Source organism: Salvelinus sp. IW2-2015, linkage group LG17 (assembly GCF_002910315.2).
Source record: "Salvelinus sp. IW2-2015 linkage group LG17, ASM291031v2, whole genome shotgun sequence".
In the NCBI taxonomy this organism is placed as follows: Eukaryota; Metazoa; Chordata; class Actinopteri; order Salmoniformes; family Salmonidae; genus Salvelinus; species Salvelinus sp. IW2-2015.
The window spans coordinates 15792385-15807164 of NC_036857.1; the positions used below are offsets into that span (position 1 = coordinate 15792385).

The 14780-nt window shown below is 42.5% G+C and overlaps 1 protein-coding gene across 3 annotated transcripts; it reads left to right on the forward strand.

Moving 5' to 3' along the window:
• The first annotated feature begins 1027 nt into the window (after positions 1 to 1027).
• On the forward strand, positions 1028 to 12524 carry LOC111976943 (TBC1 domain family member 25). 3 transcript variants are annotated; one of them, XM_024006125.2, is made up of 7 exons: positions 1028 to 1479; positions 2401 to 2510; positions 3004 to 3158; positions 3392 to 3591; positions 3689 to 3880; positions 5097 to 5372; positions 6729 to 12524. In XM_024006125.2, the coding sequence occupies exons 1-7, from the start codon at positions 1435 to 1437 to the stop codon at positions 8478 to 8480; spliced, it is 2730 nt and encodes a 909-aa protein (XP_023861893.1). In that variant the 5' UTR covers positions 1028 to 1434; the 3' UTR covers positions 8481 to 12524. The 3 variants fall into 3 exon arrangements, with proteins under 3 accessions (XP_023861893.1, XP_023861894.1, XP_023861895.1); XM_024006126.2 differs by having other exon boundaries at positions 1030 to 1479; positions 3392 to 3516; XM_024006127.2 differs by lacking the exon at positions 1028 to 1479 and having other exon boundaries at positions 2399 to 2469.
• Positions 12525 to 14780: the final 2256 nt, after the last annotated feature.

The following is a 14780-nucleotide window of genomic DNA, read 5'->3' on the forward strand; positions in this document are numbered from 1 at the left end:
GCGACAAAAACAACAACACAGTTACACATGGGATAAACAAACGTACAGTCAATAACACAATATAAAAATGTACAGTGTGTGCAAATGTAGTAAGCTTAGGGAGGTAAGGCAATAAATAGGCCATAGAGATGAAATAATTACAATTTAGCATTCACACTGGAGTGATAGATGTGCAGATGATGATGTGCAAGTAGAGATACTGGGGTGCAAAAGAGCAAGAAGATAAATAACAATATGGGGATGAAGTAGGTAGTTGCTTGGACGGGCTATTTACAGATGGGCTGTGTACAGCTGCAGCGATCGGTAAGCTGCTCTTACAGCTGACGCTTAAAGCTAGTGAGGGAGATATGTCTCCAACTTCAGTGATTTTTGCAATTCGTTCCAGTCATTGGCAGCAGAGAACTGGAAGGAAAGGCAGCCAGACCAGTGAAATATAACTGCTGGAGCGAGTGCTACGGGTGGGTGTTGCTATGTTGACCAGTGAGCTGAGATAAGGCGGAGCATTACCTAGCAAAGACTTATAGATGACCTGGAGCCAGTGGGTTTGGCGACGAATATGTAGCGAGGACCAGCCAACGAGAGCATACAGGTCGCAGTGATGGGTAGTATATGGGGCTTTGGTGACAAAACGGATGGCACTGTGATAGACTGCATCCAATTTGCTGAGTAGAGTGTTGGAGGCAATTTTGTAAATGACATCGCCGAAGTCAAGGATCGGTAGGATAGTCATTTTTACGAGGGTATGTTTGGCAGCATGAGTGAAGGAGGCTTTGTTGCGAAATAGGAAGCCGATTCTAGATTTAACTTTGGATTGGAGATGCTTAATGTGAGTCTGGAAGGAGAGTTTACAGTCTAGCCCCCAAAAAGTACACACTTTCCATTGGGAAACTAGGGCGTCATCTTTCTACGAAGAGTTTCCATGTTGGAAATTACCGAGTTCCGAGTGTCCTTAAACGTACCATCAGCAGCACTAAATGATGTAATGTATACGTGCGTCATATCCTGTGTTCCAGGCGTGAAGGCTGAAACTTCAATATTTTTTGGAGATATTAAAAGTCCTCATTTGTTAGCAAGAAAGGCATTTTGGGTATTTTTCAAATTTTGAGCTAGAATATTAACATCGGATTATACTCAAATTCTGTAGTAAATTATATTTTCTGTTTCTTGTTACTCTGAACATAATCACGGAAATAACCTTTGACAAATTAACTTCAGTGAAGTACTGCAAATGTGTGAATAAGCTTTTATTTTTAAACAAATTTCCGTCAAACAGGAAGCAGATTTCTCTTATTGTCGCAGATGTACAGGTCTGAACAAAGCGGCGACTGAAAAACATGAGTCGCCGCAACCGTTCTCTTCCAATTTGACAAATGCCTATGTAAGAAAAATCTAATTGAATACAACCTTCGTGGGTCCAGTGGACTCCTCATCAACATGGCAACTGATGAGGAGAGGGGCGTAGTGCGTGTCAAAGTAAAGGTGAGGAATATGTGAACGTTGGAATAGCTGCAGCTAGCTTGGGGTACCCTTTGACATGTATCACATTTCCAGGTAGCTAGCTTTATTGTTATCACTGTGGCTGACGTATTTTGGCCATTTCTCGTTAAATGTTGGTGACTTTTGCGTTAGCTTGTAGCAGTTTGAACTGCTATCCTTTTCTTCTACCCAGAACAGTGCTTTGTTTTTTGTTTTAGCATTGATCCTGCTAACATCTAATGAGTAATAGTGGACAGTTATTCTGAACGTAACCCTCTTGGATCTTCTGACTACAAAAAGTAAAAAATGTATCAATGAAAAATAACGGATTAGGAAGATTCGATTATTGACAATAGGTCTAACTAACTAACTACCTGCTGCTGGTGTTTATATGTGATCGTGCACCGGGGAAACAATTTTAAAGAAATATTGAGAGTCAACTAAAACCCGCGAATCTTGACAGCTAGTCAGGTTGGTTTATTGTGTTATACCAAATAAGGAACTCAGTTATTCACAGACAGAACTCCACAGTGACGTGGCTGGTTATTATAACCTTGTTTTGATGCTTTAGTAATAGTAGTGAGTCATTTAGTTAACATCGCCGTCATCACCAGAACAGCTCTGAGCTCTTGACTGAGAACTGGTGACAAAAATAGCCTACACCATTTTTGATCTACGACCCAATCGTTACAAAAAAAGGTTAGTCTGTCATTGTAGAAGGTCAGTCTGCTATTTATGACATTCACCTTTGTTGTTTGCTTTTGGTAGCCTGGGTTAACTGAATTTCAAAACTTAATTCTGGAACCCAGGCTAGCCTTTTTATTGGAACTAAAGAATGACATTGATTCAGTCACACGATTTACAGTGATGATATGAAATAGGCCTACAATGAATGTTTACATTATTGTTTCTCGCCTTCCTCAGAAGTGTGAGGGGATGCTGCCAGTGGAGTTTCGCTCATTTGCTGTGGATCCTCAGATAACATCACTTGAGGTGCTACAGCACATCCTCATCCGAGCCTTTGAGTTAAATGGGTGAGGAGGAGCATCAACATAATGTCTACAGTGCTGTTGATTGACATGGCAAGCAGAATTGTGGAGGTGCATAAAAATGGCAGCCTCCATGCACTTTACTAAGTTTGACTTTTGTACTGGTCTTCGTTACTCTTTTTTGTATTGGCATTAGCACAGTGTACATGATCCTCATTTTAGCTCCAAGATGGCTGCAGTTTGAAAAAGTAGATTGTGCTGATTTGTTGGCGCATTTAACCATGTCGTGCGCCATAGTTTAAAAACTCCATGGATAGTGCTAAACATTGACAGCATATCTGAATTCCACAATTATTTTGCACTTTCACCATTCTGCAGACATTATTAGAAAGTATTGTTTTGGGAGAAAGCTTTGCCTACAATAAAGTTAGAAAACGTTATGGAGATGGATATGGAATGACTTGGATTGCCATGCTTTCTAGAATTGATATCAGCCTTTTAAATATTGCTATCAGCTATTTTCTTGTTTCCTATTTAGCAAACGCAACTTTGGAATAAGTTACCTATCCCGGGACCGTGGAGGTTTGGAAGTGTATCTTTCGCTCCTGTCTGACTGGGATTTAGATGCTGCATTTGTCAGTGCAGCTAAACCTTATCTACAGCTCAAGATGGACATTAAGCCTGCCGAAGACAGTAAGCAGACCTGTCAAACGTTCTGTTGATGTGTTCCTATTGGTCACCACCTGAAGAACTTGTGTGTGTGCACGCTTTCATTCAGTATATGTTTTTGGGATATGTGTTAAATTAGTTTGTCAAGTATCTCTTTCCTATTGAAGCTTTTTTTTTTTTGCAATGTATTTGTTGGCCTCTCCTTCATACAGTCCCATTTTATTGACCATCTCGTTTTTCCACTTTCTTCCTTTTAGGTCCCGTTATGGAAGACTGGGACATAATAAGCCCCAAAGAAGTGATTTGTTCTGACCAGCTTCCCGGGGATAGGAGGTCCTTGGCGGCTGCGGCCCTCCCCTTCACCCAGTCCCTACTGTCCCAGGTTACTGACAACGCTCTCGCTCTTCACCCTGTCAGCCATCTTTTTTACCAGCCAGTCACTGCTGCCTTGAGTCAGGTCCTTCTGCTAATGCTAAATATCTCCAGTTCTTAGGTTAGTGTTGCTCCCAATGACCCACCTGCGGTTTAATCTCTTGCTGTCTGTCTCTGTTCAGATGATGGGTCGAACACTGTCCAGAGTACAACAGGCCTTGAGCTGGTCTTACGGGGAGGAGGTGAAGCCTTTCAAGCCCCCTTTGAGCGATGCGGAGTTCCACAGTTACCTCAACGGCCAGGGCCAGCTTTCCCGACCAGAGGAACTGAGGCTACGCATCTATCATGGTGGGGTAGAGCCTTCACTACGCAAGGTAACAGAGCATTCACTGAAGAGATTCCAACAACAAGTGTGCTAACAGACAGCTCTTTTAACCCTCGATACCAAAGCATTTCACAAATATAATTGAAAGTACTAGAATATCATATAAAATCCCATAGGGCCGAATCTTAACTTGAGTGTGTTTAACTTAGACTTTCTCGTAACCATGCATTGGTGTCAATGAGATTTATGCAGACATTTGAGTTTGAGAAGGGCCCATGGTCTCCAAAACATTGACGGGAATTGTATAATTATGGTCTTTGGATATTAATAATTTCCGGAAGTGTGAATTAGATGTCGGACTAAAGCATTTGGGTGTATCCATGTTTCACTTCGGAGTGTAAACAGAGTATCTATGTAGGTCATTCAATGTGGAACATGAATGTATGATAAAAATGAGCACAAAGAAATGCCATTTGGATGTAGAAGAGCTATATTGTTAAATTACTATACACTCACTGTATTGTATGAACATAGATATTTTAGATAGTGAAGCTAAAACATTTAATTTGGCTCTGAGGTGGCAGTACAGAATTTCACCTTTTATTTTATGGTATTTTCACACATCTGTTTTACCATTTAGAAATGAAAGCACTTTATGTATCTTGTCCCCCCCATTTGAAGGTATAAGTATTTGGACAAATTCACTTATGTGTATTAAAGTAGTCAAAAGTTTAGTATTTGGTCCCATATTTCTAGCATGCCAAGACTACAACAACCTTGCAACATTTGTTTTGGTTGTTTTTCAGATGATGTTGTGTCTAATAGAAGGGAATGGTATATAATGTATTGTCATTGTAAATAAGAATAGAATATGTTTTTGAACACTTTACATTAATGTGGATGCTACCATGATTACGGATAATCATGAATGAATTGTGGATAATGATGAAAAAAATGCTAACCTCCACTGTTATTGGTAATGGTGATAGGTTAGCATCTCTTGGGGGTATGATCTTTGTGCCTTTAACTTTCTCACTCATCATTATTCACAATTCCTTCAAGATTATCTGTAATCGTGGTAGCATCCACATCAATGTAGAAGTGTTCTTTACTGTCGCCTCATATGAAACATTTGATCTAAAATTCAAAATACTGGAGTATAGAGCCTACAAAATGCTGGTGTATATCCTACATGTCAAACCCCTTCTCCAATGGACATTTTGTGGTAAAAAGAATTTCAGATCTGTCATTTCCTCTGTTTCCAGGTTGTGTGGCGTTACCTCCTGAACGTGTACCCCGATGGGCTGACCGGTCAGGAGAGGATGGACTACATGAAGAGAAAGACTAGGGAGTACGACCAGCTAAAGGGGGAGTGGTCAGCTAGGGTCAGTCCAGAGGACCTGGAGTTCATCAGGGGCAACGTACTGAAGGACGTCCTGAGGACCGACCGGGCCCATCCCTATTACGCCGGCTCCGAGGACAGCCCCCACCTCACCGCTCTCACCGACCTGCTTACCACCTTTGCCATTACACATCCACAGGTGTTGGGATCAATTATTTCTCTGTCCTCTTTTCCTTTTACATTCCTTGACATGCTAAGGGGTGTGGTGTCATTAGCTCAGTGAGAACAAATATATGCTCAACGCTGGTGTTTGGCGTCTTCAATTCTGTCTATTTGCTTTTGAGTTATGATTAGTAAACTCTGTCTGCTTGCAGTGATACAGTATATAGACAAACGTATGTGGACACCCCTTCAAATTAGTGGATTTGTCTATTTCAGCCACACCCATTGCTGACAGGTGTGCAAAATGGAGCACACAGCCATGTAATCTCCATAGACAAACATTGGCAGTAGAATGGCCTTACTGAAGAACTCAGGGACTTTCAATGTGGCACCGTCATAGGTTGCCACCTTTCCAACAAGTCAGTTTCTCAAATTTCTGCCCTGCTAGAGCTGCCCCGGTCAACTGTAAGTTCTGTTATTGTGAAGTGGAAACATCTAGGAGCAACAATGGCTCAGCCACGAAGTGGTAGGTCACACGAGCTCACAGAACGGGATAGCCGAGTGCTAAAGCGCACAGCTCATAAAATAATTGTCTGTCTTCGGTTGCAACACTCACTACCGAGTTCCAAACTGCCTCTGGAAGCAACATCAGCACAATAACAGTTTGTCGCGAGCTTTATGAAATGGTTTCCATGGCTGAGCAGCCACACACAACCCTAAGATTGCAATGCCAAGCGTTGGCTGGAGTGGTGTAAAGCTCGCTGCCATTGGACTCTGGAGTAGTGGAAAAACGTTCTCTGGAGGGATGAATCATGCTTTACCATCTGGCAGTCCGACGGACGATTTTGGGTTTGGCAGATGCCAGGAGAGCGCTACCTTCCCAAATGCATAGTGCCAACTGTAAAGTTTGGTGCATGAGGAATAATGGTCTGGGGCTGTTTCTCATGTTTCGGGCTAGGGAAATCTTAACGTTACAGTTAATAATGACATTCTAGACGATTAAGTGCTTCCAACTTTGTGGCAACAGTTTGAGGAAAGACCCTTTCCTGTTTCAGTATGACAATGCCCCTGTGCACACAGCGGGTTCCATACAGAAATGGTTTGTCGAGATCGGTGTGGAAGAACTTCACTGGCCTGCACAGAGGCCTGACCTCAACCCCATCGAACAACTTTGAGAATAATTGAAACACCGACTGCGAGCCAGGCCTAAACGCCCAACATCAGTGCCCGACCTCACTAATGCTCTTGTGGCTGAATGGAACCAATTCCATATTAATGCCCAATATTTTGGAATTAAATGTTTGGCAAGCAGGTGTCCACATACTTTTGTTCATGTAGTGTATGTAATCCTAGTTTTTGCTGTGTTTTAATTCATTTCAACTCTGTTTYGTAGGTGTCGTACTGCCAAGGCATGAGTGACATCGCTTCTCCGATACTTGCCGTTATGGACAATGAGGCACATGCATTCATCTGTTTCTGTGGCATCATGAAACGCCTAGAGGGCAATTTCCGCCCGGATGGCCAACTCATGTCCGTCAAGTTCCAGCATCTGAAGCTGCTACTGCAGTACTCAGACCCCGAGTTCTACTGTTATTTGGTGTCCCGCGGAGCTGATGACCTGTTCTTCTGTTACCGCTGGCTGCTCTTGGAACTCAAACGGGAGTTTGCCTTCGACGATGCCCTGAGGATGCTGGAGGTCACCTGGAGCTCCCTGCCTCCTGATCCTCCCGAAACGGAAGTGGAGCTTTTTGGGCCGCCCCTAGAGACAGACCAGACCAGAATGACATCTGAGAGTGGTGTTGAAAAGAGGCCTGCTTTCGCAGGTGAAGAAGAAGGGGAGCAGAAAGAGAAGCAGCGGCGACGACACATGTTGAGGCCTTCAAGAGAGGAGGCAGACGGCGGGAGAAAGATCGACATGGAGGAAGGAGAGCGGGAGGACAGAGGAGCCAGAAGAGAGGGTGAGGGGAACTTCGACATGCCTTACGTAGGAGAGGAGAAGGCGCACAACAATGCACCTGTTCCTCCCTTTGAGAAGCAGACCAGTTTTGGTGAGTTCAAATACTACAATGCACGGAACAAGGACAGCTTTGATTTCGTGGAGAGAGACCCACCAGAGGGTCCTGTTGAGATGGAAGCCTCCTTGCACCCTGTATCAAGTCCACCGGCCCGGCAGGGCACCGAGGACAGCGAGGAGGATCCAGGGGAGAGAGCACCTCTTATAACGGATGATGACAAGTCCTCCAGCCCAGAGACGGAGGAGAGGAGCTCCCCTAATGGACAAACAGCATCTCCGGTCTCCCCATTTCCTCATGGTCTGCCAAGCTGGAAGAATGGTTCCTCTTTGTCTCCAGGCTCCACTCCCTCCCCCTCAAGTTGGAGAGGTGCCTCCCCAGACACCCCGTCACCAAAGTACACCTCCCCCATTTTACCCAACGGAAGGGTTGAGTCGCCAGAGAAAGCCACAAGAGGATTTGCTTCCTTTGCCTCGGTGCCGAACGGAACCGGAGCTAACTCTCCCGCTACCCCAACAGGGAGGTCCTTGGTTTCCTCTCCCCTACTGACTAGATCATTGCTCTCCTCCCCTATTTTGTCCTTCGGGAGAGCTCTTCCTTCGCTGCCGGTCAGCACAGTCAACAAGTCCTTTCCCAGTAACCTCCCTTCTCCTTGCAGCAGAGCCTCCAGCACTGCGCCCAACACTCCAAATTCAACCAAACCAGAGAATACCACCATCAAACCTTGTTCCCTGCCACCGCCTCAAGAGTTTGGTAAAGGGAATCCTTTCATGTTGTTCCTTTGCCTGTCAATCCTGTTGGAGCATCGAGACCACATTATAAAGAACAGCTTTGATTACAACGAGCTGGCTATGCACTTTGACCGCCTTGTTCGGCGACACAATCTGGGCAGGGTGCTGCAGCGCGCCAAGGCCTTGTTTGCGGACTACCTGCAGAGTGAGGTGTGGGATTCAGAGGAAGGGGATGAGGTCAGCTCGGACTCGCCCACCACAGTCACTGCTGCTTTCCACTCCCCGCCCCCCTCTGCCACCAGGCCTCTTTTTACCCCTTTGTCATCCTCTCCCAACTCCACCTATAATCTGGCTGATACCATACCTGCCCCTTCACCTGTCTCCCTCTCTCCCTCCTCTTGACTTCTGTCACTATATCCCCATCCCCAACACATTTACAGTACAATGACTAATGGTTGCCTAGTCCAGCTGTTTGTCCCTTTATCGTTGCTCATCTTATTTAGCTCTCCACCCATACCAGACTTGACTAGAAGGTTACTACTGTACGTTTTTCATGTCTATGCTGTCAGTATTGCTCTTCACTCCATTTCCTCTAATCGACAAGTCCTCATGCTTACTCTTGCCTTGCTATGCACTCATCCATTGAGTTTTTACTGTTTCAAACTTTTAGTTACAGGGATAATAATAATGTTTCAAATACCTTTTACCTTTTATATGGTTAACATAGATAAGAACCTCATTGGATAAGCCACAACTGTGTCTTCTTGACCAAAGAGCTCTAGTTGTGTGATCACACTGCTAAGAACCAACACTGGCACATTGCTAGTCTGGACTCTTTAGCATAACGGCAGTGTGTATGGTTTCTGGTTCAAGCTCTGCCCCCTCTGTTCCCTGACTTGGCTACAGTTGGAGTGGGCGCTGGCCATTGGAACTATGGAGAAATATGAACAGTATGAATGAGTCATGCGATTCCCCTTAAAAATGCCCTGTTGAGAATATATAAAATATGCCTGTATTTGACTGCACAAATGCCAGCATAGTGATTATGAGGACACTAACAACAGCAACTGAGCTTTGTAAAGGTTATATTCGTGAGTCAGTAATTGCATTGTGTATCATTACATTTTCTATCAAAATAATTTCAATACTGTATAATTTTGTTGTTGCAAGGTCACATTTTAAATATCAAGGTGAGATGAAGTTATTTTCTTTAGAAATACTATGAAGCATGGTGTGCCCCATAGGAATCTGAATGGCAAAGAAAAGTTACAGTATATTTAGAAATACTATGAAGCATGGTGTGCCCCATAGGAATCTGAATGGCAAAGAAAAGTTACAGTATATTGGGAGAGGCCTTATAAGAAATGGATGGGTTTCAGTACTGCAGTTTCATGGCCAGTTTCTGCATTTGCACTCACAATTGACTATTGTTTGCTTTTGAATCACACATAACCACTATGATCTGAACAATATACTGTATTAAATGGGAATGTTTTGCTATTCAGGGGTTCAATGGATCATTCAATCGATAACAAAAAATGGATGCGCAAATTTTGCATTTGCCCTAGATCATGTATGGCCCTAGGTGTGTACATTGCACAATGTGCACATAGTTACTATATGGTGCTAAAAGATTTCATAAAGTATAGGATTCATCCCGGCTTCATGAGAATGGTTATAAATGTGTAAATTAATGTTATATTGCACAGTTCTGGCCATATATGGTCACCCCTGAACTTTTCTTAAATAATTCCCTATTTCTTCTCTAATAAGTTTAATCAAAAATTAACTTTTGGTCACCACACCTTATTGGATTTTCAACCAACGGACAAATTAAGCATTCGAAGAAAATAACACCCTCTCCACAATAAAACATGGGGGAGGTTTGCTACCACTGGTACGGGGCTTGAATGTGTACAATACATTCAGATTAACTCAGCAGATTATCAAGGTGGTTTGGAGTGCAATGTTCAACCCAGTGTACAAAAACTGTCTATGTTAAATGTTGTGGGTCTTCCAGCAGGTCAACAACCCCGAACACACATCAGAAGCACGCTGGAATGGTTCAAGAAGAAACTCTGGACTGGCCAGCAAAGAGTCCAGATCTGAATCACATCTATAACCAATGGCGAGAGCTGAAAACAGCAGTTGGTGGAGGGCACCCCTCAAATATTGAAGAATTAGAGCAGTTTGCTGCTGAAGAGTGGGACAAATTGACAGTAGAAAGGAGCAGCAAGTTCATTGATGGCTACAAGAAGCATTTGTTGGCAGTTACAGTACATTTTTAAAATATTCAGACCCCTTCACTTTTTCCACATTTTATGTTATGTTACAGCCTTATTCTAAAACAGATTAACTTATTCTACACACAGAGCGAAAACTTTAAAATGTAAAACAAATACCTTATTTACATAACTATTCAGACACCTAATAATCCCCAGTTTACAATTGGCTCATTCATCCCCCTCCTCTCCCCTGTAACTATTCCCCAGGTCGTTGCTGCAAATGAGAACGTGTTCTCAGTCAACTTACCTGGTAAAATAACGGTAAAATAAAAAATAAAAATAAATAAAAAAGACCCTTTGCTGAGACTCAAAACTGAGCTCAGGTGCATCCTGTTTCCATTGATTGTCCTTGAGACGTTTCTAAAACTTGATTGGAGTCCACCTGTGGTAAAATTCAATTGATTGGACATGATTTGGAAAGGCACACACCTGTCTACACAAGGTTCAAGGGTTGACAGTGCATGTCATAGCAAAAACCAAGCCATGGAATTGGAAGGAATTGTCCGTAGAGCTCCAAGACAGGATTGTGTCGTCACAGATCTGGGGAAGGGTACCAAAGCATTTCTGCTTTCATTGAAGGTCCTCATTGAAGGTCCCCAAAAACACAGTGGCCTCCATCATTCTTAAAGGGAACAAGTTTGGAACCACCAAGACTCTTCCTAGAGCTGTACACCAGGCCAAACTGAGCAATCGGTGGAGAAGGGCCTTGGTCAGAGAGGTGACCAAGAACCCGATGGTTACTCTGACAGAGCTCCAGTCTTCCTCTGTGGAGATGGTTGTCCTTCTGTAAGGTTCTCCCATCTCTGCAGCACTCCACCAATCAGGTGGAAGCCACTCCTCAGTAAAAGGCACATGACAGCCCGCTTGGAGTTTACCAGAAGGAACCTAAAGGGCTCTCAGACCATGAGAAACAACATTCTCTGATCTGATGAAACCAAGATTGAACTTTTTGGCCTGAATGCCAAGCATCACGTCTGGAGGAAACCTGGCACCCTCCCTACGATGAAGCATGGTAATGGCAGCATCATGCTGTGGGGATGTTTTTCAGCGGCAGGGACTGAGAGACTAGTCAGTCGAGGGAAAGATGAACGGCGCAAAGTACAGAGAGATCCTTGATGAAAACCTGCTCCAGAGCGCTCAGGACCTCAGACTGGGGTGAGGGTTCACCTTCCAACAGAACAACGACCCTAAGCACACAGCAAAAACAATGCAGGAGTGGCTTCGGGACAAGTCTGTGAATGTCCTTGAGTGGCCCAGCCAGAGCCCGTACTTGAACCCAATCGAATATCTCTGGAGAGACCTGAAAATAGCTGTGCAACGACGCTCCCCATCCAATCTGACAGAGCTTGAGAGGATCTGCAGAGAGGAATGGGAGAAACTCCCCAAATACAGGTGTGCCAAGCTTGTAGTGTCATACCCAAAAAGACTTGAGGCTGTAATCGCTGCCAAAGGTGCTTCAACAAAGTACTGAATAAAGAGTCTGAATACTTATGTAATATAATATATACATATATATATATATATATTTTTAATAGATTTGTGAAAATGTCGGAACCTGTTTGTGCTTAGTCATTATGGGGTATTGTGTGTAGATTTGAGGGGGGGGGGGGGAACAATTTAATCAATTTTAGAATAACAAAATGTGGAAACGTCAAGAGGTCTGAATACTTTCCAAAGGCACTGTGTCTTGCAAAAGTCTGAGCAACCAAGTACTATAGCTCCGGGGTGCCAATAATGTTGTCCATGCCATTTGTCTTAAGTTTACAATTTTAGTTTAGAAAACAAAGTTTACATAAATCAATTGGTTCTGCAATGTTGGCAATCCAATAACCAGGTGTGGAGACATAAAGCTTTTTTTCAATTTCAACTTCAACTTATTTTAGAAGAAATAGGAATTTTAAGAAAAGTGCACGAGTGCCAATATATTTGTCTGGAAACTGTATGTCTGGAGAATTCTCTTTTCCTGTAAGATATTCGATTGATTGGTCAAGGTTTTACTCTGAAGCTAAACATTCCACTGTGAATTATATGGGCCACTTTCAGCAGGACAGAATGTTGTGTAACATACAGGTAGAAATATACTCAACAAAAATATAAACGCAACATGTAAAGTGTTGGTCACATGTTTCATGAGCTGAAATAAAAGATTTCAGAAATTGTATGTATGCACAAAAAGCTTATTTCTCTCAAATGTTGTGCACAAATTTGTTTACATCCCTGTTAATGAGCATTTCAACTTTGCAAAGATAATCCATCCACCTGACAGGTGTGGCATATCAAGAAGCTGATTAAACAGCATGATCATTACAAAGGTACACCTTGTGCTGGGGACAATAAAATGCCACTCAGAAATGTGCCCTTTTGTTACAACATAATGCCACAGATGTCTCAAGTTTTGAAGGGAGCCTCCAATTGGCATGCTGACTGCAGGAATGTCCACCAGAGCTGTTGCCAGATAATTGAATTTTAATTTTTCTACCATAAGCTGCCTCCAACATTGTTTTAGAGAATTTGGCTGTATGTCCAACTGGCCTAACAACCTCAGACGTATGGTGTCGTGTGGGTCATCGTTGTGAACAGAGTGCCCCATGGTGGTATTAGGGTTATGGTATGGACAGGCATAAGCAATTTGAATGCACAGAGATACCGTGGTGAGATCTTGAGACCCATTGTGCCATCCCCTCATGTTTCAGCATGATAATGCATGTCGCAAGGATCTGTACACAATTTCTGGAAGCTGAAAATGTCCCAGTTCTCCCATGGCCTGCATACACACCAGACATGTCACCCATTGAGCATGTTTGGGATGCTCTGGATCAATGTGTATGACATCGTGTTCCAGGTCCCGCCACTTCGCACAGCCATTGAACAGGAGTGGGACAACATTCCACAGGCCACAATCAACAGCTTGAGCAACTCTATGCGAAGAAGATGTACTGCATGAGGAAAATGGTGGTCACACCAGATACTGACTGGTTTACTGATCCACGCCCCTACCTTTTTTTAAAGGTATTTGTGACCAACAGATGCATATCTGTATTCCCAGTCACGTGAAATCCATAGATTAGGGCATAAGGATTTTATTTCAATTGACTGATTTCCTTATATTAACTGTAACTCAGTAAAATCTTTGAAATTGCTGCATGTTGTGTTTATATTTTTGTTCAGTATAATAGCTTTGCAATTTCACTCAACTACTTTTGAGTCTTCCTTCTGAATGCAATATTGGTTGCAATTTGCAGAACTTCTGCATTTGTAGGTCAGATTTTTTTTCCTGAAAAAATTGACCATATTTCCTGGACAGGGCCTTTAACAAGGTTTATAAGTTATTGTCCTGATTTGGAAGTGTACTTGTGATTTTGAGTGATATTTGGAAATAACTTATAATGATGATTATTTGTTTCCTTTGTTTTTTTGTATGATAGTGTTTTAAAGCCTGTTTAAACATTTACCCCTTGAAGAAACTTGCTAGATGGAATGCTAGCAATATGTGTATTTGTCCAATAAACAGACTCAATAATTGTAGTTATTCATATATTCATAAAACAGTCATTATGACTGAGTGTTGTATCATTAACCAAAAAACAATTTCTACCTGTAACAAGTTTGCACTAGATCAAGCACATTTTCAGAGAGAAAGGTTCAGATTCTTTTTGTTGTTAAATGTTCACTATATGAAGACAATAGTTAGGCTTCCATCCACTTGAGATAGATTTTCGAGTGAATTGTCTAATACTCACTCAAAAAGATATGGACATTTTACTGGCAAAGGTATTTCCATCCCAATGATTTGTATATACACTAGATGACTGACACGGGGCGCTGTTTTGAAGCCACCGCATCTCCATCTTGGCACTCCCCCACCGTTTTACATTTTGTGGTCATCTTCAAAGTTCTTTCCCCCGGGTCGCAAAAAGCTAAATTAGCATGACACGAGCTGAAATATATGTAAAAGTCTTTGAAAATAAAACGCTTGGTATACGCTCAGTGCTCAGTTGATACTTGACAGAGATACCCTTGTTCTTGTGAGAAATCTTCAAAAAAAAGAACAGGAATTTTGAATGAATATGAAAAGCGTATACTAAAATATTAAAATACTACATGTCATGTGTCAAAATCGATATCCATCTTACCTCTATATTGTTTTATGTTCTTCAGATTTGAGAAGAAAGATGACGAGTTCAACGGGAAAGTGAGCCTGTCAGGTAGCCAGTAGCTTTAATTCTTGCACAGAATCCAGCCTAGCTGACATGTTGCAAACCACCATTTTTTTCTCTGGCATCCATTGATTTAGTCACCCTAATTCTGGACATCCTACAAGCGTAAACACTTCAATAACTTTTGAAGTGATTATGATAGAGATATGAGGTTTGGACCATCAGTTTTCTTAGAGGAGTATCTACACAATTAACATATT

Excerpts from the sequence above, each read along its gene's own strand:
- LOC111976943 (XM_024006125.2), top strand. The coding sequence starts at position 1,435 with ATGGCAACTGATGAGGAGAGGGGCGTAGTGCGTGTCAAAGTAAAG. Across the intron at positions 3,592-3,688 it reads TCACTGCTGCCTTGAGTCAG|ATGATGGGTCGAACACTGTC; the intron begins GTCCTTCTGCTA and ends GTCTCTGTTCAG. Across the intron at positions 3,881-5,096 it reads TAGAGCCTTCACTACGCAAG|GTTGTGTGGCGTTACCTCCT; the intron begins GTAACAGAGCAT and ends CTCTGTTTCCAG.